The following is a 27,984-nucleotide window of genomic DNA, read 5'->3' as shown; positions in this document are numbered from 1 at the left end:
GCTAAACTAGTGAAGCCAGGGAGAGGAGCCTTTGGCACTTTATCTTACCAACTGAGACCTAAGCGACCCAGAGCTTGTCACCCCCCAACCTTTCTCCAAATCTGCCTCTCTCTACAAGTGTAGCCCCCGGAGCCGCGAGCAGCACTCTAGCCACAACAACTGTAGTGTTCGTAAAGCCCTTGACTGAAGCCCTTCTGGAATCAGGCCCAAATGTCCAGTAGGGCTACAATGGGAATCACCGTCCCGGTTTCTACCTCCCACATCAGTAGCATACTGGTAAATGTGTGACAACCAGTTTGCATTGTTTGCCACTTGTGGCCAATTTCAAGCTACCAGCATGAAAATCACTTAGGGGATTGGGAAGAGATGCCAGCAATTAGATCTCCTGAGCTAGTAAGCCCCGGCTCCAGACCACCTAGAGTGGACTTTCCTAAAGTCTGATAATCCCCACCCCAAGGGCACATTCCCCTCCATTGTCCTACTTCTTCAGAGGTGTAAATGAGTGTGAACAGGGCCCATTTCAGTCACATTTGTGCAATACAAGAAAGATTCCAGGAGGTTAGGAAATATTTTATTGACAACTAGGGACATGGCCGTAAGAGAGGGAAGCACACAGGACTGCAAACTAAAACCCAATAGCCAGCAAGGGCCCTTTGGGCCAGGAACACTGCATCCTAGGGTCCTCACCGTCTCCCACCAAACAAGACTGGGCATCCAGGAGAGGGGGCAGTGGCTCTGGTATCCCACAGAGTGAGAGGATATATGGTGCCTCATTATGAGCGACAGGGTAAGGAGGTAAAATGGAGGGAGGGCCCATCACTGCCTAAGACCACCTCCTCCTCTCAGAGCCAACACCAGGTGGAGGACCGAACCACCTAGGATCTTGTAATCAGCTGCTGTCTTCTCATCATTCCTGCAGGAAGAGGGGGGGGAAAAAAGACCTTAGAAATACCATCTAGAACAGGATTCTAACACTGGGTTTCTTAAGTCTTTTTCCTGGTTTATGAACTCAGGTGAGAAAAAAAAAATTACATCTTTATTTTTACTAACCCTTAACTGACATTTGATATTTTTAATTGTGAACATAGGCAAAAAAACCCACAGTGGTATTAGCAACATGAGCCACCTGTTAACAACAGAAATTATTTTCATATCATATTACAACTGTTTGCAAATATTTTGAAAATGTCAAAATTATGGTAATTAGACCCACTATTAGATCTTAATGTATTAATAAACTGCATATTATATCACAAACTTGTTTTTAGTAGTTTGAGAACTGTATCTCAATATAATTTTGTAAATCTATGTATTTCATGTCTGCAAAAATCTTATTCTGAGAAGGAATTCATAGGCTTCAAAGGATCTGAGGCTCCTCCTCCAGTATTTGCTCCCTCAACCTCACGTAAAATTGCCACACCTCATACCCATGTCAAACTCACATCTGTTTTCCACTGTAGATGAGCCGCTGCTGCTGTGGGGGGATTCCCTCTTTCTCCTCCACACGCTCCTTGATTCGCTCCACCTTTAGGGGTACAAGTAATCAGGGACTGCTAAGGGGTAGAACCATGGAAGTGGAAAGAACAAGAGCTATGCAGATGGCATGAGAGGGAAAAGGACTGAGTTCATCAGCATATCCACACAAATGTGCATGTAGGGAGACAGGCATGAAGTATTGGCCATATATTACCTTGTCTGTGGGTTCAATGTCAATCTCAATCTCCTTTCCGGTCAGCGTCTGAAACAGGCAAGTGTTTTATGAGTCCTACAGCCTAACGTACAAGTTTTCTAGATAAAACACCCTGCTCTGGTCTCTGGGGATCTACAACTCCTGAGAGAAGGATGTTCGAGGCAAAGCTGCTTGAAGAATGTGACCCATACCTGTATTTATCAAACACTTTTAGGCTGTAGACAGTTTTGATAGGACAAGATGCTGTGAACCATTTTACCCGCCCCCCATCTTCCCACTCCACCTCATTAGAATCCAAGAGAATATTGGCATTCCTTTGATGAGATAGCAGTTAAGAGATGTCCTAAGGACAGCATGCCTTTGAATCAGGACGCTTTTGTTTCCTTATTAAAGCTAGCAATTAACATATAATTTTTAAAATTCTCAGGGACACCAGAGACCACCTCTAACCAGCTTTTTGTAGTTGTTTTTTAAAAATTTTATTCATTTGAAGAAAGCGAGCAAGCATAAGCAGGGGGAGGGGCAGAGGGAAAAGGAGAAGCAGGCTCCCCACTGAGCAGGGAGCCCAACGTGGGCTTGATCCCAGGACCCTGAGATCACTACCTGAGATGAAGTCAGACACTTAACTGACTGAGCCACCCAGGCGTCCCAGCTTTTTAAGGAACACTAAAATTCAATATTCCATTCTCCTGTAACTTCTCCAGACTTCTACCTAAGTACTAAATTGCAGCTCTAGTCTTGACTTCTTCCACAGGCTAAAAGCTGCTAATACATGTAATAATTAAACTGATTGTATACTTTAAAATGTTGTGCTTCGGGCAGCCCCGGTGGTGCAGCGGTTTAGCGCTGCCTGCAGCCCAGGGCGTGATCCTGGAGACCCGGGATCGAGTCCCAAATCGGGCTCTCTGTATGGTACCTGCTTCTCCCTCTGCCTGTGTCTCTGCCTCTGTGTGTGTGTGTGTGTGTCTCTATGAATAAATAAATTAAAATAATAATAAAATGTTGTGCTTCATCTAATTTAATCTCCCATTCATCCTTGCTTTTTTTTTTCATCCTTGCTCTTAAAGCTCTATCTCCACCAGTCTACAGTAATCCAGACCACACCAGCCTGATTAGGAATATTTCTTTGTTTCTACTGTTTTCCTTGTTCCCATACCCTCCCCCACTCTTTCCCAAATGTTCAAGGACCCTTTAGAATTGATGACTGGTTCCCAGCGCACTTTAATATTATTGCTAGTTGTTTAAGTGTCAAACCCTCTAATTTACACTCCGACCTTCAGAAAAAACAGAAATTCATCTTCCTAATCTAAGCACAAAGCACAGTTTGACACATAAAGGATGAGTATTTGTGAAAGGGCTAAGCACACAAATGATTACATTATGACCACAGCCAACATTTAATTAACACTTTCCAACAGCCAGAAACTCCCCTAAGTGCGTCAATATATTTAATCCTTGTAAGTATTCATGAGATATGTACTATCACTATTACCATTTTATAGATGAAAATGGGGCTTAAATAAGTTAAAAAGCATGCCTATGAAATCAAAAGGAGAGTGTAGACCCAAACACACTCTCTGGTCCCAGTGCCTGTGCCCAATTTTTTTTTTTTTAAAGCTCTGTACGCAGTACTGCCTGAGTCTCACTGGTCTGGTTTTGGGACCCAATGTATGCTGTGATAGGTTAAAAAAATAACATATGGTTTCTACTTATGGTATTCACATTGATCAGCATGATGACAGTACTTAGGACCTAATTTCTCAACCATGAGAATCAGTTCAGTAAAAAAAAAATTTTTTTTAATATTTTTTAAAGATCCAAGAGTAACTCCTTTAGATTTATTTGGGTGCGAAAGAATAAATTACAACAGTGATTCTCAAGATTCTACCCCAACCCAAGCTGAGCTGTGTGACAATTTATGGGAAAAATGACAAAAGTGAGATTTTTCATAAAAATAGATTCAGGGCAGCTGGGAGACTCAGTTGGCTAAGTGTTCAACTCTTGATTTGGGCTAAGGTCACGCATGATCTCAGGGTCATGAGATGGAGGCCTGAGTCAGGCTCTGTGCTCAGCTAGGAGTCGGCTTGAGATTCTCTCTCCCTTTCCTTCTGCCCCTCCCCATGTTCTCTAAAATAAAATCTTTCCTAAAAATTAAAAATAAATAAAAACTAAAAAAGTTCTGAATGATAGAAACAACATACGGTGTTTTCTTTAAGCCCTTTCGGACAAAATGAAAAGTTTGCAATTCTGTGTCATTCATAAATTATTTCACTTTATTGATCTTAATACTTTATTTTTTAAAAAGATTTTATTTATTTTGAGAGTGAGAAAGAGTGCACAGTGGGGAGGGGCAGAGGAAGAAGCAGATTCCCTGCTGAGCAAGGAGCATTAAGCCGGACTCAATCCCAGGACTGTGGGATCAGGACCTGAGCTGAAGGCAGACAACCAACCGAGCCACCCAGGTGCCCTGATCTTAATACTTTAAATGCAAAAATTCTTCAAGCAGATAATCTATTTCTAGATTAACTAACTTAAAGGAAAAACCTGAAACTTGAGCAAATATCCCAAGAAGAACACGTTTATTAAGCAGGTTTACTGTAAACCATTAGGAACAGCCTAGTGCCTATTAATAAACTATTCAACTATGGTACAGAATGAAGTATTCATTAGCAACAGTTTGTATACCAACACAGAAAGATCTAAAGAATGTATAATTAAGTATCATTTTCCATTTGTAGCTATATACATATGTATTTGCATAGAAGAAAGGATTAAAAGCATACATATCTCCTGTAACAGTAATTATCTTTGAGGAGAGTAGCACTGAGGAGAGGGTTTATCAAGGGTAACTTTCCCTTTATCTGCACTATTAAAATTTCTAATAAAAATATACTCCATGACATTTATAATAAACAAATACTTATTCTGATTTAAAATAAGAAATTTTAAAGAGTATTAAGTACCCTTAGAGGGGCGCCTGGGTGGCTCGGTTGGTTAAGGGTCTGCCTTTGGCTCAGTTGGTGGCCCCAGAGTCCTGGGACTGAGTCCTGCTTCCATTGTACTCCCTGCTCAGAGGGGAGTCTGCTTCTCCCTCTCCCTTTGTCCCTTCTCCTACTCATGCGCTCTCTCAAATAAAATCCTGAAAAAAAAAAAATGCTAAAAGAACTGCTCTCCCAAGGCTAGGATGCTTGGACCTAACGACATTAAGAAAAAAAAAATTACTGGTTTGTAAAATTTAAAACTCTAAGGACTGGCCTTTGTTTCTGACTGTAGAAGCTTATATATCCAAAGAACAATCTGGCAAAGTGGTGTCCCCATAACAACACTTTCAGGAAGATAATCATGACTGTTAAAAAGTGTTATCTATGACAATGGTCATTATAGCCTTTCGGTACTGAAAAATTACAATCAACCTAAATATCAAACAACTGAGGGTTAAATAAATTATGACAGAGGGAAAATTACATAATCCTCAAATAATGTGTGGAATAAGGATATAAGTCCAATTTTGTTTAAAAAAAAAACCACAAAATATATATGTGTATCCATACATATGGTTTCAAAAAAAATTTGGAAAGATAATATTCATGAATGTTTTTTTTTTTTTTTTTAATTTATGATAGTCACACAGAGAGAGAGAGGGAGAGGCAGAGACATAGGCAGAGGGAGAAGCAGGCTCCATGCACCGGGAGCCCGACGTGGGATTCGATCCCGGGTCTCCAGGATCGCGCCCTGGGCAAAAGGCAGGCGCCAAAACGCTGCGCCACCCAGGGATCCCATTCATGAATGTTTTTATCTTGAGTTGTGAGATTATGGATCCTTTAATTGTATCACTTGTGCATTTCTGTATTTTTCATTTTTTTTAATATCATGGATACATTGTAATGAGAAAAATATTATTTTTAGAACAATGTCCTTGATGATAGTGTAAGAAAAGGATTCTGTAAAGCAGCACTGTCCAAGAGATGTAAATGTAACGCAAACCACACATACAATTTTAAATATACTAGCAGTCACATTTTTAAAAGGTCAAATTAACTTTAATATTCTTAAACCCAATATATTCAAAATATTATCAATTCAATGTATAATCAATGTAAAACAATATATTTTGCATTCTTCTGTTCTAACCAAATGTTCAAATTTCTGTGTGCTTTTCATACTTGCAAGCATGTCTCAATTCAGATGGTAAATTTTCATCTGAAACACCTGATCTGTATTTAAATTTCATAATTTACAACTGAAAAAGCAGATTTACATACCTAACTTGTTCCAAGCATACTTAAGTTTTTCACTGACTAAAGTCTCAGGCTTTATATTTATATAAGTAAAATTAAATACAAAAAAAATTAGTAACTCAGTCTCACTAGCAACTTGTCAAGAAGCGCTCAATAGCCCATGTGACTAATAGGTACCGTTAGAGCATTCCAGCTAATATGAGAAGTAACAATAAAATTAGACATCCCCATTTTGTAATCACCAAAGAATTATAATAGACCTAGGCAATGACTAACATCATAGAATGCAAAACAAGTTGACAGAATTCCATACCATACAACCGTCTATAAATTATTCTCACAAGAACACATACAAAAGACAAATCAAGCTTCTAGATGTTATTACCAATCAACAGGAAATACTGAAGGAATATATATTAAAAATCAACATGGGAAGAGCGGCCTGGGTGGTTCAGTTGGTTGAGCATCGACTCTTCATTTCAGCTCAGGTCATGTTTTCAGGGTCTTGCGGTGGAACCCTACCTCAGGCTCCCTGCTCAGCAGGGAGTCCGCTTGGGATTGTGAGTGCTTGCTCCCGCTCTCTCTCGCTCTCTAAAAATAAGTCGGGAGGCCTGGTGGCTCAGCAGTTGAGTGTCTGCTGAAGTCCTGGGATCAAGTCCCTCACTGGGCTCTCTGCATGAAGCCTGCTTCTCTTCCCTCTTTTATAAATAAAAAATAATAATAAATAAATAAATCTATCTTTAAAAACAAAAAAGCCAGCATAGGAATGTAATCAGCAAAATCCAAACTGTGGGAGACTATCGCACCACCTAGTTTATTCAGCAAAAAGGGAAAAAAGGAGGAATTACAGGTTTTTTGAAAAACACTTAAAATCCCTATCAACCAAATGCAACATGTGGATCTTAGTTGGACTCACATTCAAACTGTACAAAACAAATGAGAGAATGGGATACATTTGAGGATAGTGAGAACTCACTTAATCATTTAGATGTGATAATTATAGTTACTTTAGGAAAAAAAGTCCTTTTTTTACATATAAATACTAAATACATACAAATAACACATGCTATGCTATTTGGGATTTGCTTCTTAAAACATCAGGTAAGAAAAAAAAACATCAGATAAGGAAAGTTAGTGAATATAATTAAGATTGGCCATGAGGTGATAGTTTTCGAAGCTGGATATGAGGTGCTTTATATCCTCCGCTCTCTTGTTGTATATGTTTGAAATTGTACATAATTAAAATTCAAAGAACTGGACAATTTTAAAAGACATTCTTGATACGTCTTAGTGCGTTTCTTCCCCCATATCTGGTCACTGTGACTTCGGAATACATTCAATACTGTTTAGCAAGTCAATGATGAACCTAAACCCAACATACTGCTTTAGGCACCAGAGAGGATATAAAAGAAATTAAGTGATCCAGCTCTTGCCAACAATCTCTTTTTTTTTAAGATTTTAATTTATTTATTTGACAAAGCACAAGCAGCAGGGTGCTAGCGGCAGGCAGAGGGAGAGGGAAAAACAGGGTCCCTGCTGAGCAGAGAGCCCAACATGGGGCTTGATCTCAAGACCCTGGGAGCATGACCTGAGCAGAAGGCATTTAACCAAGTGAGTCACCCAGGTGCCCACCAATGATCTTTTTCCAAGTAAAGATTTACAACCAAGAAACGGTGAGGCATACAATGAATAGAACCAGTATAAAAGGAAATGCCATATTGAATATTACTATCCAAACACAAAGTATAATGCCAAAGTGCTATGGTGGGTGAAATCACATCAGTTTACATCTGAATGAAGGGCTCCTGGGTGGCTTAGTCGGTTAAGTGTCTGCCTTTGGCTCAGGTCAGGACCTCAAGGTCCTGGGATTGAGCGCAGCCTCAGGTTCACCATTCAGCAGGTAGTGTTGCTTTCTCTTCCCCCCTCTGCTCCTCCCTATACTCTCCCTCAAATGAATAAAACCTTAAAAAAAAAAAAAAAAAGAGCCTGAATGAAATTAACATTTCACACCTAGTTTAATAGCTAAAATAAAAAGGACATGACTAAAAATTAGCTAGGATATAAAGGAGCTGGAATGCTTATTCACTGCAAATGGGAATGTAAAATGGTACAACCCCTTGGAGAACTGTTTGGCAGTATGTTTTAAATTTACATAGATTTACCACATGACTCAGTAATTCCCTTAACAGGTATATACCCAAAGGAAATGAAAATATATGTCTACAAAAGAACTTGTATAACAATGTTCATAGAAGCCATCTTCATAATAGCCAGAAACAGGAAACAACTCAAATGTCCATCTACAGGAGAATGGCTAAACAAATTGTGAATAGTCATTCAATGTAATACTACACAGTAAGAAGGAACTACACAGATACGACAACGGACACAATGCTGAGTGAAAGAAACTAGACATAAAATTACATATCCTATAACTCCATTTATATGAAATTCAAAAACAAGCAAAACTAACCTATGGGATTTTCACAGGGTATGGGGGAAAATGTTCTAGATCCTGATGCAGGATGTGGGGCCAAGGAGTACTAAAATAAAAAAAAGATTATTTAAAGAAGGGGCGTCTGAATGGGTCAGTTGGTTAAGCGTCTGCCTTCAGAACAGGTCAGATCCCAAGATCCTGGCTCAGTGGGGAGTTAGCTTCTCCTCCTCCCCCCACTTTTGCATGCGCTTGCAAATAAATAAGAAAAGAAAAAAAGAAAAAAATTTTAAAGATTTTATTTATTTATTCATGAGACACACACACACACACACACACAGAGACGCAGAGGGAGAAGCAGGCTCTACGCAGGGAGTCTGATGTGGGACTCGATCCAGAACACAGGATCATGCCTTGGGCCAAAGGCAGGTGCTAAACCGCTGAGCCACAAGAGAAAGAAATTTAAAGAAGACCTGTACAGTGATTTTTTTTTTTTTTGTATGCCATGTTTCAGCTTAGACTCTGAACTTTAGAGTCTACATAGTAGGAAAACCTGGTTGGAAGTATTACAGAGAAATAAAGACATCAATTAATGAAACCCTAGACCAGAATAAGGGTAATGGGAATGGAAAGAAAGTCAAGTAAAAAAGAAGTTCTCAAAGGAAAAATTAGGTTCTGTAAGCGAACAATGACTCTAAAGAACTGGGTTCCAGATACCTGGTAGATTGACAGGATCAGTATGAGATGAGTACTGGAAAGATGGCCTAAGGCTGAAGATGATGTATTTAATTTCTCAGAGATGAGACATCAAGAGAAGACAAATCAGGAGAGATTTTGTTGTAAAGGACTGCAGAAGGAGATATGGGAAAAATTAGCTACATGGAGATGACAGTTGAAGAATTCACAAAGGAACTGTGCTAATAAAAACCTATAGTAAAAAAAAAAAAAACCTATAGTAAAGAAGAGCTAACTAATTGCTTTCGTTTGCATTTAACCTATTTTTAAAAATGCAGTTAACAAAAAAGATGAAGGACACAGAAACCTGTTTGTGGAGGCACAAAGAAAAGTGTTTCAGGAAAGGAGACTTAAAATTTTAGAGAAATACTAAACAAAAAATGGATTCAAAGAGACAAAATCTCTTAGTAGTCCCCAGACAAGCAGCACCAGCATCACCCAAGAGCATGTTAGAAATACAGACTCTCAGGGCTCACCGCAGACCCACGGAATTAGAATCAGCATAACAAAATCCCCAGGTGATTCTTGTGCACGTTTAAAGTGAAAAACCCAACCAGAACGCAGTGGTTTTTTTAAAACTGCAGGTCTCAATCCATCAGTGAGTTATGAAATCTACCTAGAATGGAACTGGAAATATCAGAGCATTACCACATATGGTAAGTTTTTTGTGTTTCTACGGGACATTAGTAAGATTTTCTTAGTGTAGGTTGAGATTTTTAGAAGTTTACAAAACCCTGAACATGACTAATAACCTCTAAGAGGATGTGAGAATCCATATTCAAAAGTATTCTAGTGTTTCTCAGACTTCGACAGTGACTCACACTAAGAATTACATACAGGCTAATAACACAAACGTGTTTCATATATATTGAACATATACATATATAGGACGAGAACAAAAATTTCACAAAACAATATCCTGATATTTCTATTTTCTTTCTTTTAATGTTGCTTGAGACCCACTGAATTGATCTCGCAATTAGTGACTTTTAGTCTAATTAATCAAAGTTTGAAAAACCATGATTTTTAACATGCTCTTTGGCCTCAATCCTCAGCTAAGAAATGAGTTGGAAAGACTGAAGAGGTTAAGAATGGCTGTTAAGCATGGTAAATATACTAAAGAGCTGATGAAACAACAGACTTACTCAGCAGTCAAAAGGTCAAACTAATGTTGCACTGCGTCAATTTTTAGTTTCTCTCTCGGTCTGTAGGTACGAAAGAAGCAATAGCAGATAGGACTAATGAGAGTCGGGAATTGGTGAAGAATCACGCGAGAGATGGAGATGGAAGAAACGCTACCAGTACCAAGAACCAGGGCACGGATAACTAACCTGCCTCAGTCAAGGAAGTGAGGCTGGTCCAGGAGGCCCGGCTCAGAAAGGCAGGTGCTGACTGAACACACTCCCAGCTTTGGTTCCTGAAGGCCGGCTGAGACACCGCACATTGGCGACAGCCAGCAAAGGCTTACAGTCTAGCTCCTGAGAGGCCCTCGGTGCCCCAGGCTAACGTGTTTGTGCCGTGCTTGGAAGCAGTTGCGTTAGGGGCTGGGAGAAGCAGGTAAGAAGGGCAATGCAGAATGGAGATTACAGCTTATTCCAAGAATCCGAGAAGGCGAGCCAGGCGGCTGCTTGGCCTTCTCTATGACCGTGGGGGTTCTAGGAGAGCGAGACCCCAGACAAAGGCGGCCTCCGTCTGGGTCATGGCACAGTCCTGGTGAGAAAGCAGGACCCGACCCGGTATTCGTGGGGGGGGGGGGGTCCCCAGCCCTCAAAGCCCTCTTGGGGGGGGGGCACTTCCCATCACCCCTCGCGCGGAACCCTGAGGCTGTCAGCACCCTCCAGGCTCGGGAAAGGCGTGGTTTTCCTTCCCTGCTTCTCCCGCAAGGCACAGCGGCCAGCCCAGTACCACAGCGTCTTGGCAAGGCTGGAGGTGCTCCCACCTTCACTTTAATTAGCATCTTCTTCCCAGTTTTGAGCTGCACACAGATAATTTGCTGCTTCCACCGCTGCGGTCGCCGCTGCCGCTCCCCAGCAATCCGCCTGTGGAAGTCACTTCTGCTTCCGGGTCACTGCCTGGCTCCACCCCTTCCCTTCCTCTCCCTCCCCCTCCAAACTTCTTTCCACCGGGTTCCCGAAAAGCTCAGGAATGTTCCCGCGTTTCGTTTTAGTGGTGTCGTAAATAAAAAGAAGGCGGCGGTTTAGTTACAGCAGAGATGACGCCTCCGCGATTCTTAGAGTCCCTAGCGAGCCGGGGCTTGGAAAGCGGGCTCGAAACGAACTACTTCTCCCATCATGCCAGGGGACAGCTCCACCCGCTCCACCCTGGGAGTCGTAGTCTTCCGCCCCTCGGAGCCCACTGCAAGCTCGGTTGTGAACCCTGTTACCCAGAAGACCGCGCACTGCCGCTGCCGAAACCGGGATTCTCCAATTAATCCTCACCGCCCGCATTTAGCGGAACGTGTTGGCACGGCCCACAAGGCTCTGCGGGGCTGCACGAGGCTAGTTGCTAAGCAAGGCTACTGTGGTCAACTGCCGCCTGGGCCACGGCGACAGGAAGTGAGTACCCCTATTCCGGAAACTAATTGTGGGAATACGCCCCCTATTCCTACTCACCCCCAAATCATCCTCTTACCCCGAATTGCTCTTTGAAGGGGTAGAAGGAAGAGTAATGGGGACAAGGAATGCACATTTTGGGGGTCATTCACGACTCCATCCTAATTCTCCCCAACAAATAGTACCTGGGACGGAAATACCACGGGTAATTGCAACCAAGGACAGATCAGAGGTGACAGACTTGAGGGACCATGCCTCAGCGAATGCCCTGATCTTCCATGATTTAAGCGAGGAGAAAGATGAGCCATGCCATTAGCATTAAGGCCTATGGGGAGATTGGTTCAGATCCCCCCAACACCTGACTTTTCTTACTTTCCAGTTTTCAGATCTGTTGCTACTCCAAGGTCCCCATCATGCCTCACATCGACAGTGACATCAAACTGGACTTCAAGGATGTCTTGTTGAGGCCCAAACGCAGTACCCTTAAGTCTCGAAGTGAGGTGAGCCTGCTTTTCTAGTTGCACTGTCTTGACCCCAAGCTCCTGGTATGCCAGGACTGAGAATGATTCCTGGTTCTTGTCCTCCTACAATACTCGTTTATTTGATGGATGAAATGCTGTTTCCTCTTCCTATCTGCAGGTGGATCTCACAAGATCCTTTTCATTTCGGAACTCAAAGCAGGTGTACACTGGGATCCCCATCATTGCTGCCAACATGGATACTGTGGGCACCTTTGAGATGGCCAAGGTTCTCTGTAAGGTAGGACTTCCCTTATGTACGTTCCTCACTGATGACCAGTTGTGTGGGCCGACTGCAGAGGTATTTGCATCCCCACCCCCATCCCAAGTCAGCTATCTGGCAAGTAAGTTAGGATGCTCCAATTTACTTTTATCCATTTTATCCAATACTGATGCCCTTTATCTGGTAAGCTCAAAGGCACATGTGAATTAATAAAATTCAAAGCTAAGTTTTGCCCCATTTTTCTGATACATAAACATAACTTTTCCTTTTCTCCTGTACAGCAGTTTACATACCCTGCCAACTTTTCCCACCTCCCAGATCATCATCCCCTCCAAATCACATTCATCCCTCCATTTAACACTGTTGTTTAGGACACAAAATATCCACTGTTTTAGTCAGAAACTAAATACAGTTTGAGTGTCCAAAAATTCGTAGCTAGAAGATCCTAGAGAAGAAGCAGCTATTAATTTTCTTTCATGTGTACTATCCTTTTTCAATTTTTATTTTTTTTTAAATCTTCCTCTTCTGTAAGTCTTAGGTTTCTGGGAGTTGCTGGGATGTGCCCAAAATGGAATGTGTTTTTCTTATGTACAGGTTATTGTTCACTTTGAAAATAGAAGATGCTGCTCCTGTCAGTAATATTACCTGCCTCTATACTTGTAGCTGAGAAGGTAGATAGATACTGTGGGCACTCAAAGAACATATGCATTCTTCTGGTTAATCCATGTAGCCCTCATTGTTGGATTCTGCTGCTGCTTAAGGCTCTGTTAGCCTTAAGGACTTCATCATCCTTTCTCTCTTTTTGATCGCTGTAAGTCTTTGTGGAATGTCTGTTGTTCACTTCTCTTAGGTTGATAGTTATACAGTTTTAGTACTTTATTACTGTTGCAATTCACTAGCTGCTTAGGAATCTTCTTGTCCATTGTCCACCTGCTCTGCCCAGTAGAGTTGAGGAATAGTGAATCTGACTTCAGCATTAACAAACGTGCTGGAATAATACGTGGACTTTGTGGGGACTGTCTTAATGCTTTGAGACTGGCTTTCAGTACCGCTGATGAATGCTAAAAAAAATAGATTTTAGAGGTATAGCCAAATTTCATAGTAATAATAAGGTTGGATGTAAATATTTTTTTCTAGATCTCTAGCTTGGTATGTAATTGGATGTGCTCATCATGTCACACTATACCAGTATATCTCCAAGGTCTACTGACCTCGTGATTTTTGTGTGTATCAGCATATTGATGGCAGAGTGTTGCTGAGAAAGCAAATTCAGTACCAGCTTTAGCTAGGTAGTGTTGATGAGTGAGTACAGCAATAGCACTTCCTTACTCCTAGCTGATACTTGACTTCCTTGGATTTGTCATTTGGAAGACTTGAGCTATCCCTGCCAACCGCTCTCTTGTCTATTTGCATGCCTGAACTTTTAAACCACAAGCACTAGTGGAATGCCTGGGTGGCTCAGTGGTTGAGGGTCTGCCTTTGGCTTAGGGTGTGATCCCAGGGTCTAGCGGTTTGGGGATGGAGTCCCACGTCAGGCTCCCTGCGGGGAGCCTGCTTCTCCCTATGCCTATGTCTCTGCGCCTCTGTGTGTGTGTCTCTCATGAATAAAAAAGATTTTATTTATTTATTCATGAGAGACACAGAGAGAGAGAGGCAGAGACACAGGCAGAGAGAGAAGCAGGCTCCATGCAGGGAGCCCGACGTGGGACTCGATCCCAGGACTCCAGGACCACGCCCTGGGCCGAAGGCAGACGCCCAACCGCTGAGCCATCCAGGTATCCCCAATAAATAAAATCTTTTAAAAAATAATAAAAATAAAGCACAAGCACTGGGGTGCCTGGCTGGCTCAGTCAGTGGAGCATGTAACTCTTGATCTTAGGGTTGTGAGTTCATACCCCACCTTGGGTATAGAGATTACTTAAGAATAAAATCTTTATTTTTTATTTTTAAATACTTCATTTAAAATTTTCATTCATTAACAGTGGCCTTTGAGTGCCTTTCTCAAAGTATTGGGATATTGTTTTGGAATTTGTTGACCTAGAGAATACAAATCTGGTGAGTTAATTGTATCCTTGAACTTTGTTGACTTAAGTACATGGAATGAAATGGACGTTTTAGGTTGTCCATGTCTCCAGAAAAATTTGTCCTTTACCCCAGTGGACATGAAGAAAGAATAGGGTAGTACCTTATTGGCTCCATTAAGGCCTTATTTTTTGTGAGCATTTAGACTCACTGAATTACTGCCAGTAAACGAACCAGAAGATACCAAATAGGTTAGTTCAGTACTAGGTTACCATAGGGGGAGGGGCTGAATCAGTGCAAGCAGACATTGGCTCCATCCAACCTCTTCATGGTTCTTTCTTGTCTGCTACTTGTCCCACTGCACCAACAGCTTGCCTTTGTTACCTTTTTTTTTTTTTTTTTCTTAAGATTTGAGAGCAAGGGAGCAAGCGAGCATGAGTGGGAGAGACATAGGGAGAATCTCAAGCAGAGTTTGTGCTGAGCAGAGAACCCAACATGGGCTTAATCTCACGACCCTGAGATCATGACCTGAGCTGAAAACCAAGTCAGATGCTTAACCAACTGTGCCACCTAGGTGCCCCTTTACCACCATTTAAAATTTTTTTTTATTATTTTTAAAAGATTTTATTTATTCATGAGAGAGAGAAGCAGAGGGAGAAGCAGGCTCCACACAGGAAGCCTGACGTGGGACTCGATCCCGGGTCTCCAGGATCACGCCCTGGGCTGAAGGTGGCGCTAAACCGCTGGGCCACCCAGGCTGCCCTCTTCGTTACCTTTTAAATCAGAAGCCCTGTATGTGCGGATAGGTAAAATCCAATCCAGATGACTTAGTACTTAGTGTTGGACAAGCATCGGCTTATGGTATAAAGCCCTACTGGTATTTGTAGGGAGAATAATAGTTAAACTAAAATTCCAGCGCAACCAGCAGTTTCTTCAAGTTGTTTTCCAAATTTCAGGCTATTTCTCCTCAAATAGAATACTATAAAGATCTATTTCTAGCAAAAGAGATGCTAGTGAAGTTCTCTCCTTTTTGATGGCTCTTTCTTCTCCCCAGTTCTCCCTCTTCACAGCTGTCCATAAACACTACAGCCTCCAGCAGTGGAAAGAATTTGCTAGCCAGAATCCTGACTGTCTTGAGGTAATGCTGGTCCTTTCCTGATCCCTTCCTTATCCCAGTTTTCCAAGCATCTCTTTTTGGCTTCCTGGGGACGAACCCTCACCTTCCTCTGCTGGCTGCTCACTGGGTCATTTGTGACACACAGTGGCCCTGTTTTCTTCATAGCATTTAGCTGCCAGCTCAGGCACAGGCTCTTCGGACTTTGAGCAGCTGGAACAGATCCTGGAAGCTATTCCCCAGGTGAAGTATATATGCCTGGACGTGGCAAACGGCTACTCTGAACACTTTGTTGAGTTTGTAAAGGATGTGCGGAAGCGCTTCCCCGAACACACCATCATGGTATGTTTCTGTTACCCTGTAGTTAGTACATTCCTCCTTTCACTCCTTCCTGACACTCCCATTTTGTTTCAGTTCATTTCTCCTGTGCTGCATTACCATTTTCCTAGTCTACTGAATCATGTCACTGGGTGATAACCCATGGTTCCATGCTTAAAATGTTTAGATTGGTTAGTGCAGTTATCTCTGTCCCTCAACACATGCCTTGTACATATCTATGATATATATTCATCTGCCTACTGAAGCGGACATGTACTAGAATCATATTAAAGGGGTTGCATGGAAGAGTTTTATTTTTTTTATAAGCTTAGGGGACTGATGACAAGGCCTCGTTTTCTCCACAGCCTCAAGGGGTCTCTCTGTACTGTCTATACAAAGTAAATCCAGCTATGCAGATAGGTATTTAGCTTACATTACTATGTCTTTTCCTTTCTCTGAAGTCAGAGATTTTATGGCATAACAGCATAAGGACAGGGTATGTTTGGGTCTCTTGGAAAGAACAGGGAGATAATCTACCGTAAGTCAGCTCTGCCCTTGGTCCAGTTGGGCTCCAGCTTTACCCCTAGTGCAACAGTGACACTGGCCACTCACCCCCTTACCTCAGCTTGGGAAGCAGTCCTTTCCCAGTAGAGGGAACCTAGGTACCCTTCTTTGTAATAATGTTGGAAGGTTATGGTTCAGGCTTGGCGTGTATGAGAGCACACAACCTCCCCTCTCATTTTTAACCCTCAGAGTGCCCTGTTTCAATTGCTTTGTCTCAGGCAGGGAATGTAGTAACAGGAGAGATGGTGGAAGAGCTGATCCTATCTGGGGCTGATATCATCAAAGTGGGAATCGGACCAGGTAAGGTGGTTCACTGGGTGCCAAAGGCTACCTGTCTGGTGTCAAACGCCTGTGAACACTTCACCATTCTCATTGCGTTCTTCTCAGGCTCTGTGTGCACCACCCGGAAGAAAACTGGAGTGGGGTACCCACAGCTCAGTGCAGTGATGGAGTGTGCAGATGCTGCTCATGGCCTCAAGGGCCACATCATTTCAGTAAGGCCCAAGGGCAGGGTAGGGTACAAGGCTGCCAAACATCTTCTTTTCTGCGGGGTGTGGAAGCTGTGGTAGTGGTGGCTCAGGATTCCTGGGTTCCTGTCAGCTTTGAGATGGGCTGCAGGGACATTGCTCAGAATGCTTGGGAAATCCATGTTGTCTCTTCCTAGTGGTCCTTACTTTGCAGGATGGAGGCTGCAGCTGTCCTGGGGATGTGGCCAAGGCTTTCGGTAAGGATGTTGGGCGAGCACAGAGGGAGAGTCCTGTAGAAGAGGATAAGTCACCTCTGAGGGTCAAGGATCAGGCCTGGGGAGGCCGAGAAAGCCATTCAAATTCTCTCACAATATGAACCAGTAACCCTGAAGCTGTAGTGTCATCTGGGGCAGGCCAGCAGGAGAAATCCTGAGACTCTGATAGAGACTGCCCAAGTGCAGGCCAGGTCCATCTGTAATATCCCCGGACTGTTGGACTAAAGTTAGAAACCTTTGCCCCTGGGGGACACTTGAAGCGAGTCTTGTTTGGCTGCACACAGTGAAAAGAAACAAAATGGCAAAAGCAGCAAAAACAACAACAACAACAGAAGCCAGGGAGGGAATCTCCAGATTCCTTTTAAATTCTTGGAGAAATCAGGCCCACTGAGGAGTAGAGGCCAGAGCAGACCAGGCTTGTGTGGGTTGTGTGTCAGCTAGGGAAACAAAACCAGTAACATGTTAGACTCATTGACAGGACTGAGAATTTGGTGAGTTGCTTCTGAGGGTGGGCATGTGGGCACCCAGACCAGATTCAGTTTTTTCTCCCCTTCTTGATGCTGGCAGGGGCAGGAGCTGACTTTGTGATGCTGGGTGGCATGCTGGCTGGGCACAGTGAATCAGGTGGTGAGCTCATCGAGAGAGATGGCAAGAAGTACAAGCTCTTTTATGGGATGAGTTCTGAAATGGCCATGAAGAAGTATGCTGGGGGAGTGGCTGAGTACAGGTATGTGCAGAGGTCCAGGAGCTGAGGGTTCCTATAAAGTGTGACCAAGAGGGTGGCGGCAGAAGTCCTGGCTGCTGGGAGGTGCACAGTACGATTCTTGGAGGAAAAGCGGTGAACTAGGGTAAATGCCAGAGACCAGGGAAGAGCCATTGGGCTTATGAATCCAAAAGGAAAAGGTAAGAAAGTTTTTCCTCCTCTAAGGGCCTCAGAGGGAAAGACGGTGGAGGTGCCCTTTAAAGGGGATGTGGAACATACCATCCGAGACATCCTTGGAGGCATCCGCTCCACATGTACCTACGTGGGAGCAGCTAAACTGAAGGAGTTGAGCCGGAGAACCACCTTCATCCGGGTCACCCAGCAGGTGAATCCAATCTTCAGTGATGAGAGCTAGACCTGAGCAGCTGTGCCCTCTCAAGGCACTAGCACCTCCCAAGTGGGTTCCTCACCCATCCGAACTACTATGGCTATTTATCACTCAGTCATTTCCTGTTGTCTCACTGCTGAGGGCTCCTGCAGTAATTCTGTACTCTGTACACACATAATGCCCAGGGCACACACTGGGGAGGAAGCGAGGCAGCCAAGCTAAGAAAATGAAGACAGTCAAATGCACACTGGGGACCCAGCATCCTGAAGATTATTAAAAGGAAAAGATGCTGGTTCCTACCTAGGTGTTTAATATGGCTTTGATCTGGAAGAGTTAGGCTCTTGAAATCATATTTTGGTAATAGGAGCTTTGAATACCTAAAAAGCTCAGAAGTGTTGACGCATTTTAAATATCTCAATAAAGAGATCTCAGTGACCTTAAAGAGATTCTGGATCTTTCTGCACAAGCCTCACATCTGAGTGGTGTTCCAGGGCAAATAGAAGCAGAGTTGGCATAGTAGAGTCAAGGACAGGAAGCACATTTTCCATATAGTATCTCCATCCTAGTGCCACCACTCCCGGGTAATCTGGCAGCATGAGAGTTTACAAAGTACATCCTGGCATCATGACACACAGCTATTTCTAGCATAGCAAAGGGAAATTTCTCTATCAACCCTTCTTGGCACACGTGAACAACATTTTCCAGGGGAAGTGCTAAGGCAAAGGGATTCCTCCAGCCTTGGTGAGGCCAATTCTAAGGAATGACCTACACTAACTTGGTAAGAGCCTTCACTGCCCTCCCTCACACCAAGACCATGTTTAACAAATCCAAATTTAGATTAACAAGGATTACAGAGTTTTTAGCAAGGCAGTCAGGTACCACGCTTGGGGCTTCCACTTTATTCCCACTAAACTGTGTACAGAGCTGAGGAAAGAGACAGGCAGGGTGCAGAGGGAATTCTCATCCTATTCTAAGTGTCTGGACTTGTCCCTGTGGTCATGGAAGGGACAGACATGGCACTGGGGCCAGAAGCGGGGAGGTATTCATAGAAGGTGGGAATCAAGGTGTCAAACTTTGTCTTCTGATAGTCTTCCAGAGACTCCTGCAGAGAAGGGAGCAGGGAGATACTATAATCATCTCAGTCCCTGAGCCCTCCATATTTTGGTGGGTTTCTCTGGTTCTGCTCAGCCCCTTCCCCAGCTTTCTGTGCCTTCCTACTCACCCTTCCTTCCTTCTGGACATTTTCTTCTTCATCAGAGTCCAAAACCAAGTCCCCTATGGTAATGACAGAGCTGCACAGAGATGGAGGACACACTGTAGGAAGGAAACCAGAGTCAAAGCACCCTTCTAGGGGGACAGACCCTCAAGAGTCCCCAAGAGAGGAGGCTGTCTGACCCAGTCCTGACTCAGGATACTTACCTGGTTTCCTGGCCGTAGGAGGGGACAGTGGAAGTCTCAGGGGGTCCACTGGGCAGACCAAACAATTCCTGCAGGGGGAGCAAGCAAAGAAGAGAGGAGAGGTGAGGGGAAAGCAGGCAAAGAATGTGCTGCTGGTAGGGAGAAGCAACTGTTCCACTCACTCTTCTTGCTCTGAAGCCAACAGGTCAACTGGGTTCTTCAGAATCCTTTCCCCCAGGATTGGGGACAGATTCTTAGACTTCCCAGTGGAAGCTGCTCTCGTGCCCACAGCACCTGCTGGATCTGCCATGTGCATCCCATGTTTTTCCTTGTTCTCCAGCTCAGATATGACTTGGGATGGTGAACCCAGATTCCTAAAAGGGAACAGCATGACTGTGGGGCGCTCCTTATGCCCTCCTTTAGTGGATGCCCATCGGGACTGGATTTTTCGCCGGCCCAGAGGGGCCAGATTGAAGTGGCAGCCAGCTATAGGTACTGGGTGCTTCCTTGAGGCTGGTTCCTGAGGAAGGTATGGGCCAGGCCTGGCTTTTGGCAAAGGATGGTGAAGTGCCAGTTTTGGTTGCTGAGGAGGACTCTGCTCCATGGGCTCTGTCATGCTCACTGAGTCAGTAACGGAGGACTCTGGAAAAGAAAATGAAGCTCTTTAGGACAGAAACACAATTCAGTCTGGTTTCTTATGCCTCAGGTCTGTGTAACCTTTCCAAGAGCCCATCTCAAAAGGTTTCAGGCCAAACAATCCACCCTCAAGTTCCCTGGTACCTGAAAGTGGCCACCCCATGTCCACACCATATTGGCTCAAGGCAAAAGAAGAGGTGATAGAAACTCCAGGCTGCATCCAACTCAGCACATCCTGAAGCTGTGGGCAGAGGGAGAGAGGCATGAAGACCACAGTCCTTGATACAACCATCCCACACACTGCCCTTCTTTTTGCCCCAGGAAAACCTGCTGTGTTTGCAGTGCAGGCAGTGCTTTTTCTAGCTGACACAAGTATTCAAAAAACAGCTTTTCCATGGCAGCCAGAAATGGTTCCCCATACTCTTGTTCAAGTTCCTGCAGTGGGGAGAAAAGGAGGTCAGAGGAGGATTAGGAAAATTAACCGCATAATAGCTTCCAAACCAGCCAGCCAGTCTCACCTGCAGCTTGGAAGCCAAGTCCACTGGGGCCTCTGCTAGTTGCTTCACCTGTTGGCAAAACGTCTCCTGTGCCTCCGAGATCTTCCTCAGATCCTGCTTTGTCTGTTGAGCGTAATGAAAAGCAGTCAGTCCAGGGTCACCAGGACCCAGTGGCCGGAAGGAGAATCAACATCGTGGCACCCAGTGTTAACTGGGGAATAAGGCTTGTTCCAGGGATTACTCACAGCTTTGGGGTCCCGCACTACATGTCCAGACTCTGGGAAATGATGATGCAGGGCGTTCAGAACCTGGGCCCACGGCCGGCCCTCCAGGATCAACTCCACCACTACCTGTGAAGGGCACTAAATTCACAATCTGCGCTTTGGGGCCAGCTGCCCTTTTCCAGCCAGTCCCAACCCCAAGTGGTCGGACCCCATCGGGTCCTCTCGCACCCCGCCCTTTTCTGTCTTCCAGCTCCTACTGGCTCCGATACCTTGGCGTTTAGGCCCATACACAGGCGTTCATGGTGGCGGTAGCGAACCAAACCGGGGGCGGCAGCGCGCAGCGACCGCAGGAACTGTAACACCCGCGGGAAGTGCTCCACGCAGCGGCCCCGCACGACTTGCCAGCTGGCGGCGGCGGCGAAGCGCAGGGCGGCGGGACCGGCCCCCGGGGGCGTGGCCGTGGCCGCGGGCTCCGCCCCCGGGGCTGGCCCTCCGGCTTCCATCCTCCGCGCGAAGCGTCGCGACTCCTCCCACGGGCGAAGCTTCCGGTGCCTCTCAGTGGCTGGGCTCCGGCGGTCCGCGCCGGGGAGCTCGCGACCCGCTGCCTCCCATAGGGCGCCCGAATCCTGGAGGCCTTCAGCGCGCGCGGGCGGCCGAGAGGAGAAGCTGGCCGGCCCCAGGGCCCCGGGGTCTCTTGGCCGCGCCGCCGCCCCCTCGCGCCCGAGGGCTACCCCGCTTCCGGCTCTGCCGCAGTCTCCCTGCCCCGGAAAAGGGCGGCAACGGAGAGCCAATGGGCCACCGGGCGGGGAGACGCGGCGTGGCGTCACAAGGCCACGCCTCCACGGCGGGCGCCGCCCCGCCCCCGCCCCGCCCCCGCCGCGCCGCCCCGCCGCCCCCCCCCCCCCCGCGCCGCCGAGCCGACCCGAGGCCCGAGGCCCGGCCCCCGGTACCGCTCCACTTGCTAGTCTGGGAAGCGAAGGTCCGGCCGCGCCCTTGCCCCGTCGTCCGAGCCACTGCGGTTCCGTTCCTTGAATGGAGCCTCCTAGCGGCGTCGGCTTCCAGTAAGAATGCAACTGTTCCTTTCACGAAACAGGAGAGGGCGCCCGCCTTTCAAAAGTGAGGTGCTTGGGACCCCTGGGTGCTCAGCGGTGGAGCGTCTGCCTTTAGCTCGGGGCCTGACCCCAGATTTCCGGGATCGGGTCCCGCATCGGGCTCCCTGCATGGAGCCGGCTTCTCCTCCCTCCGCCTGCGTCTCTGCCTCTAGTTCAGTGTCTCTCGTGAATGAATAAATACAATCTTAAAAAAAAAAAATGAGGTACAGAGTTTGAGAAAATAAAGAAGGTGGTTAACTTGGTGTGGTTTTTTTTTTTTTAGATTTATTTATTTATTTACTTATTTATTTATGATAGAGAGAGAGAGGCAGAGACACAGGCAGAGGGAGAAGCAGGCTCCACGCAGGGAGCCCGACGCGGGACTCGATCCTGGAGCTCCAGGATCGCGCCCTGGGCCAAAGGCAGGTGCTCAACCGCTGCGCCACCCAGGGATCCTCCAAACTTGGTTTTCTCTGGATGACGGGACTGTAGGTAATCCTTTGTGCTCTTTCTGTTTGATAGCTTGTAGTTTTAAAATTAAAAAAGTTTCCCTTTTCAGATTTTTGTTGTGTGCTTACCCCAGCTAGTCCCTTGATGTGCCTGACTCACTCCTCTCCTTGTCACCCGTCCTGGTGCGTCTCCTTATTTTCATCACCAAGAATAGAACCTGGCACACAGTGTATATTCTTTAAATGTGGGTTGAATGAATTACCTTCCCTGACTACCTTCCAGGGATATAGAGGAACTACCCTCGTCTCGGACCATCTCCTTTCCTAGAGGTAGCACCTCCAGGATCCCTCCTTGACTCACCCTGGATGAGTCTTAGGTGAGCCACAGGGGCTGCTGGGCTGAGAACCGGATGTTATCTTCCCTCCTAACTTCTGCTCTTCCTCCTGGGCTCTGTATTTCTGTGCCCGCTGCCACTCCTGGCCTGTGAGCGAGAAACCCAGACCACAGCCCTTAACTCCGTCCTCCCTCCTCTCCACATCCAATCCATCAGCAAGTGCTACTTCCTATGGAATCTCCCAACCCACCCTGTTTTTCATCCTCACTGCCTCTGTCCTGTTTCAGGTTTTCCTGTCTCTCACCCTCCCCACCTCCAGCCCAACTCCTTTCTAATTTCTTTTCCACATTGCTTTCATCACGAATCTTGTGAAATGCAAAATTGATCACATCATTCCTATCTGAAAGCTCTAAGTTTCAAAAGAAAGCCCAAAATCTGAAACAGGGCAAAAGGGTTTTTAACTTGGCCGAGCTTCTCTTCATCCATATCCCTTGCCACTTTGCACTTACGCACCTACATGCCAGACCTCAGCAAACAGGTTTCATTTTCCAAATATACCATGTTGCCTTACATTTCTATGCCTTGCACATACTAGATGATTCCTCTGTCCTTCTTGCCTCTTGGACTTGACTCTTATCTTTTGTGGTTGATAACCACTTCCATGAAGTCCATCATAGGTTTCTTCTCGGGGTCCTCAGTACATCTTTTTATCACCACCACTGTTGCAGAACCTTTTTTGTAAGGTTGTAAGGATTAAATAAATTAGTAAATGTAAAGCACTTGGAACAGTGCCTGGCCCATAGTAAGTACTACATATGCGTTGTATTTTCAATGTTTTTTTTTTTAAGATTTTATTTATTTATTCATGAGAGACACAGAGAAGCAGAGACACAGGCAGAGGGAGAAGCAGGCTCCATGCAAGGAGCCCTATGCGGGACTTGATCCCCGGACCCCAGGATCACGCCCTGGGCGGAAGGCAGGTGCTCAACTGCTGAGCCACCCAGGTGTCCCTGTATTTTCAGTGTTTACATGTCTGTCACCCCCACTGAGTGGGAAACTCCAGGGAAGAGCTGGTTCCTTTTTGTACATGCAGCATCTTGTTTGTGTATTTACAGCTAACACAACCAGCTCCTTTTTTAGCCTTCTTTCTCCTGTCTTAGGAGCCCCTTGTCTTGAAGCCTTGTTACATTCATAGGTTCAAAAAGACAAGTGGTCAGTCAGAGCTTAGAACTTTGGCCAGGTAATCTCATGGCTGCTGCGGGCGCAAGAAGGGTCTTGGGAGGGAGAACATGGGAAAAGTCCAGCTAAGAAGAAAAATAGAAGGTGGTTGTCCTCAATCCTTACATGCATAGGAGCTGACCCTTTGGGAGCTTGTTAAAACAGACGTCTTGGCCTCTGTTCCAGGGATTCTGGTTTGTGAGGCACCCAGAAATCTGAATTATTAACATCTCAGTTGATTTGAATGTAAGTGGTCTAGGGATTATGCTGGAAGAACCCTGAGCTAAGGGAACAGTTTCAGTCAGACCAAAACGAATCCTCCAAGTCACCCAAAGGAAAATTGACTGTCTCTGAGCATCACCTTCCCCTGCAGTTTCCTCTCTCTGGGGAGGGACCCCTGTCCCTCCATCCCTGGATGGCACCCAATCGGTGCTGCTCTACAAACCTGAAACCTGGGGCTTCTCCTACTACTGCTCCTCTCCGCCCTCCACCCTGCCACATCCTGTCCTTCCCCAAGTTCTATGAACTTTGTCTCCTAGATGTTCCACCAAGCTTTCTACTTCTGTCCCCAGCACTACCGCTCTGGCCCCAACTACCATCTTGAGCATAAATGACTATGATTGCCTTCCAGTCTGGGTCTCTGCATCCACACCAACCCAGCTCTGATCTATTCTTGATACTACAAGCCCAGCAATCTATCCAAAACACAATCTGGTCATGTCACCTCCAATTCCTCAAAGCTTTCAAAGGCTTCCCACTGCTCTAAGGCAGACAGAGATCCTTAATCTGGCCTATGAAGCCCCACAAGGTGTGGCCTGTGCCCCTCAACTCCAGCTCCTACACTCTGCCCTTTGTTCTCTCTGCCTTAGCCACATCTTTCAGTCTTGTTTACTCTTCCAGACTTCCTCCCACCACAGGATCTTTGCACAGGCTATTCCTTCTGTCTGCAGTGCTCTCTTCCCTTTCCTCTGCCTAGATATCCTCTAAGGTCACCTATTTAGGGAAAGCTTTCCTAACCACCACTACCAGGCCAGGTCACATGCCTCTACTGTAAACTTCAGAGCTATTTACCCTACTTTATTTCATGTAGTTATTCTGTTTCTTTTGCAGACTGCAAGCTTCCATAGGGCAAGAACTAGCATTGTCCTGTGCTTCAGCACTTAGTCCATTGCTTGGCACACATCACTGAATATTTGTTAAATGGGCAAAGGGATAGGTCCATTAGCCACTGCCATGGCTGGATCCTGCCAGTCAGTCTCTCCTGTAAAATTCTGGTCCAACTGTGGACAAATACACCCTTTCCAGGGTGGACCTTAGAACAGCTGAAGTTAGCCGTTATTTTTAAAATGTAAAATAAAAAATTTTAAAAAACTTTATTTAAAAGAAAGTGCAACCACTATGATCCATAAATCTAGGAAACATTTGTAAGTCACTTCTCCTGCATTTTTGCCTTTATATTTGTAATTAGCTCCACGTGGCTTTTCCTCATCAGGAAAATAAAAATCTTTGGTGTTTTTATTTCTTTCAGAATTTCCCAAGCACTGCGTCCAAAAGGGCCAGCCTGCCAGCTTCCATGCTTATTTGGGGGAGAGCTCTGCTGTCCACAGGGCCTGCTATACTTCTTCCACCCACTTCATGTCCTCTTAGAAAATCAACCACAAAGGTTGGTACATGAGCTGCCAGGCTTCGACACCCAGGTCCGCCTTTGCTCCCTGAGCCAAGGGGCTGCAGGAGCTTCTAGCATTAGCCATAGGCTTGGCCAAATCAAACCCACTTGGCGGGGGTTCAGGGACCCTCAAGCCTAGGATGGTCCCCTTCCCTCCTGTCAGGCCTCAGTTGAAGCTACCAGAGTCCACACTAGTGACCCCAACTTTAAATCTTGGGGCAGAAGGAATTAAAGAGAATACTGGTTCTTTACACTCAGGAAATCCTGGGCTACTGATGCAAAGAATATACCACCTCCCTAGTGATCAACTTTGTATACCAGGTGTCCCAGGAGAACCGAAACAGGTCACCAAGACTCTCAGACAATGACTGCTTCATCAGCCCAGCAGCAGCAACCAAGAGGGCAACTCTAGTGGATTTCTTAAAACCAAAACTATCTTCTGTTTATTTAGAAAGAAAAAGGGAGGGTGCCCAGGTGGCTCAGTTGGTTGAACATTTGACTCTTCTTTTTTTTTTTTTTTTTAAGACTTTATTTATTTGTGGGGTACCTGGGTGGCTCAGTGATTGAGCATCTGCCTTTGGCTCAGGTTGTGATCCCGGGGTCCTAGGATTGAGTTCCACATCAGGCTTCCTGCACGGAGCCTGCTTCTCCCTCTGTCTGTGTCTGCCTCTCTCTCTCTCTGTGTCTCTCATGAATAAATAAATCTTAAGAAAGAAAAGGAAAATAAAAGAAAGAAAAGAAAAAAGAAGAAAGAGAAAGAAAAGAAAAAAGTATTTATTTGCAAGAGAGAGAGAGAGAGAGAGCACAAGAACGGAGAGGGGCAGAGGTGGAGGGAGAGGCAGGCTCCTCACTGAGCTGTAAGCCCAACAGGGGGCTCCATCCCAGGACCCTGGGATCATGAGCTGAACCAAAGGCAGACGCTCAACCACTGAGCCACCCAGGTGCCCCGAGCTATTGCCTTTAAATTGTAAGAAGCAAACATCTCTCTTTTTTTTTTTTTAAGATTATGTATTTATTCATGAGAGACATAGAGAGAGAGGCAGAGACACACACAGGGAGAGGGAGAAGCAGGCTCCTCGCAGGAAGCCCGATGTGGGACTTGATCCAGGACTCCAGGATCACACCCTGGGCTGAAGGCAGGCTCTAAACCACTGAGCCACCCAGGCGTCCCAAGAAGCAAGCATCTCTTATGCCACTCAGCCCTAGGCCCCATTCTAGGGCCTGGGACCAGGGTGTGAACAAGACACAGAAGGTCTCGGTTCTTACAGAACTCACATTTCAGAGAAAAGAGACAGTTTAATAAACAAACACTCCAATGTCAAACAATGAGTGCTAGGCAGGACGTGAAAAAAGATAGGATGACAAGAGCTAAAGAGACCAGGGGGCAGGAAAACAAATCAGATTGAGGGCCAGGGAAGAGCTCCCTGAGGAGGTAGCCTGAGCTAAGACCTGAATAACAGGGAGGAGCTGGCCTTGTAGGCTGGGGCTGTGCTCCTCCAGGAGGAAAAGCAGCGGCCAGGCCTGTAGAAGGTTTTGAACGGAGGACTGACTCAATTAGATTTACCTGGCCATTCTGGCTGCTACATGCAGAGCAGAGGATTAGAGGGCAAGAGTGAAAGTGGGGGAAGTGATCAGGAGGCTGGGGAGCAATCCAGGTGAGAGCTGAAGGCAGCTCTAGTAGCTGGTAGTGGAAGATGCTGGACATCTCTGTACGGGATACAGACCGTCAAGATTCACCGATAGACTCAATATGGGATGTAAGAGAAGTCAAGAATGACCCCAAGCTTTGGGGACCATGAAACCTGGAAAGATGGAGTTGCCATTTGCTGATAGAGAGAAGCCCGTGGGAGGATATGCTAGAGGAAGTCAGGAATTCAATCTTGGACAGAATACATGGGGCGTCTATGAGATAGCCAGTAGACATGCTGAGAGAGCAGTAGATAAGCAAGTACTGAAGTCCAAAGAAAACAGATACAATCTGGGGACCCAGTAGTCCTTAAAATCATGAGACTGGGCAGGGCTCGCCACGGCAGAGTGTAGCTGGATAGGGGAGCTCCTGGGTGGAGGCCTGAAACACTCCAACACACCAGGGCTGAGCAGGGGCTGCAGGAGGACCATGAGGATGGCCTGGAAGCCAAGACTACTATCCAGTGTAAACATGAGCTTTGGGAGAATATTTAATGCTGTAAGAAAATGCTCACCCCAGATTGCATGGGGGTGGGTGGGTAG

General features: G+C 45.6%; 3 protein-coding genes across 5 annotated transcripts; 1 reads left to right on the top strand and 2 right to left on the bottom strand.

Annotated features, from left to right (window-relative positions):
- Window positions 1–549: 549 nt before the first annotated feature.
- Window positions 550–11,158, bottom strand: NEDD8 (NEDD8 ubiquitin like modifier). Its single transcript, XM_055309316.1, has 4 exons — window positions 11,037–11,158; window positions 1,691–1,738; window positions 1,443–1,525; window positions 550–913 (listed from the first exon to the last, which is right to left on the bottom strand). The coding sequence occupies exons 1-4, from the start codon at window positions 11,052–11,054 to the stop codon at window positions 817–819; spliced, it is 246 nt and encodes an 81-aa protein (XP_055165291.1). The 5' UTR covers window positions 11,055–11,158; the 3' UTR covers window positions 550–816.
- A 174-nt stretch (window positions 11,159–11,332) lies between these two features.
- On the top strand, window positions 11,333–18,683 carry GMPR2 (guanosine monophosphate reductase 2). 3 transcript variants are annotated; one of them, XM_055309311.1, is made up of 10 exons: window positions 11,334–11,652; window positions 12,029–12,149; window positions 12,289–12,408; window positions 15,467–15,550; window positions 15,695–15,868; window positions 16,627–16,708; window positions 16,796–16,902; window positions 17,090–17,132; window positions 17,718–17,877; window positions 18,079–18,683. In XM_055309311.1, exons 2-10 carry the CDS (start codon window positions 12,063–12,065, stop codon window positions 18,266–18,268), a joined length of 1,047 nt encoding a protein of 348 aa, XP_055165286.1. In that variant the 5' UTR covers window positions 11,334–11,652; window positions 12,029–12,062; the 3' UTR covers window positions 18,269–18,683. The 3 variants fall into 3 exon arrangements, with proteins under 3 accessions (XP_055165284.1, XP_055165286.1, XP_055165285.1); XM_055309309.1 differs by having other exon boundaries at window positions 11,333–11,652; window positions 16,627–16,902; XM_055309310.1 differs by lacking the exon at window positions 11,334–11,652 and adding an exon at window positions 11,728–11,854 and having other exon boundaries at window positions 16,627–16,902.
- A 429-nt stretch (window positions 18,684–19,112) lies between these two features.
- Window positions 19,113–21,844, bottom strand: TINF2 (TERF1 interacting nuclear factor 2). The gene is given in 10 exon segments (XM_055309308.1): window positions 19,113–19,241; window positions 19,244–19,343; window positions 19,464–19,555; window positions 19,661–19,728; window positions 19,822–20,281; window positions 20,420–20,516; window positions 20,603–20,710; window positions 20,794–20,895; window positions 21,018–21,122; window positions 21,266–21,844. Coding segments are annotated over 10 exon segments (1,401 nt in total). The 5' UTR covers window positions 21,500–21,844; the 3' UTR covers window positions 19,113–19,206.
- Window positions 21,845–27,984: the final 6,140 nt, after the last annotated feature.

This window comes from Nyctereutes procyonoides, unplaced genomic scaffold (genome assembly GCF_905146905.1).
Source record: "Nyctereutes procyonoides isolate TBG_1078 unplaced genomic scaffold, NYPRO_anot_genome, whole genome shotgun sequence".
NCBI classification, from domain to species: Eukaryota; Metazoa; Chordata; class Mammalia; order Carnivora; family Canidae; genus Nyctereutes; species Nyctereutes procyonoides.
This window is presented reverse-complemented; position numbering and strand designations above follow the sequence as displayed.

Bases quoted from the DNA above. Each gene is read 5' to 3' on its own strand.
- GMPR2 (XM_055309309.1), top strand. From the start codon at position 12,063: ATGCCTCACATCGACAGTGACATCAAACTGGACTTCAAGGATGTCTTG. The intron at 16,903-17,089 runs GTAAGGCCCAAG...CTTACTTTGCAG, and splicing joins TCAAGGGCCACATCATTTCA to GATGGAGGCTGCAGCTGTCC. The intron at 17,878-18,078 runs GTATGTGCAGAG...TCCTCCTCTAAG, and splicing joins GGGGGAGTGGCTGAGTACAG to GGCCTCAGAGGGAAAGACGG.
- NEDD8 (XM_055309316.1), bottom strand. The intron at 1,526-1,690 runs GTAATATATGGC...GTACCCCTAAAG, and splicing joins ACATTGAACCCACAGACAAG to GTGGAGCGAATCAAGGAGCG. The intron at 914-1,442 runs GTGAGTTTGACA...CTCTTCCTGCAG, and splicing joins ATCTACAGTGGAAAACAGAT to GAATGATGAGAAGACAGCAG.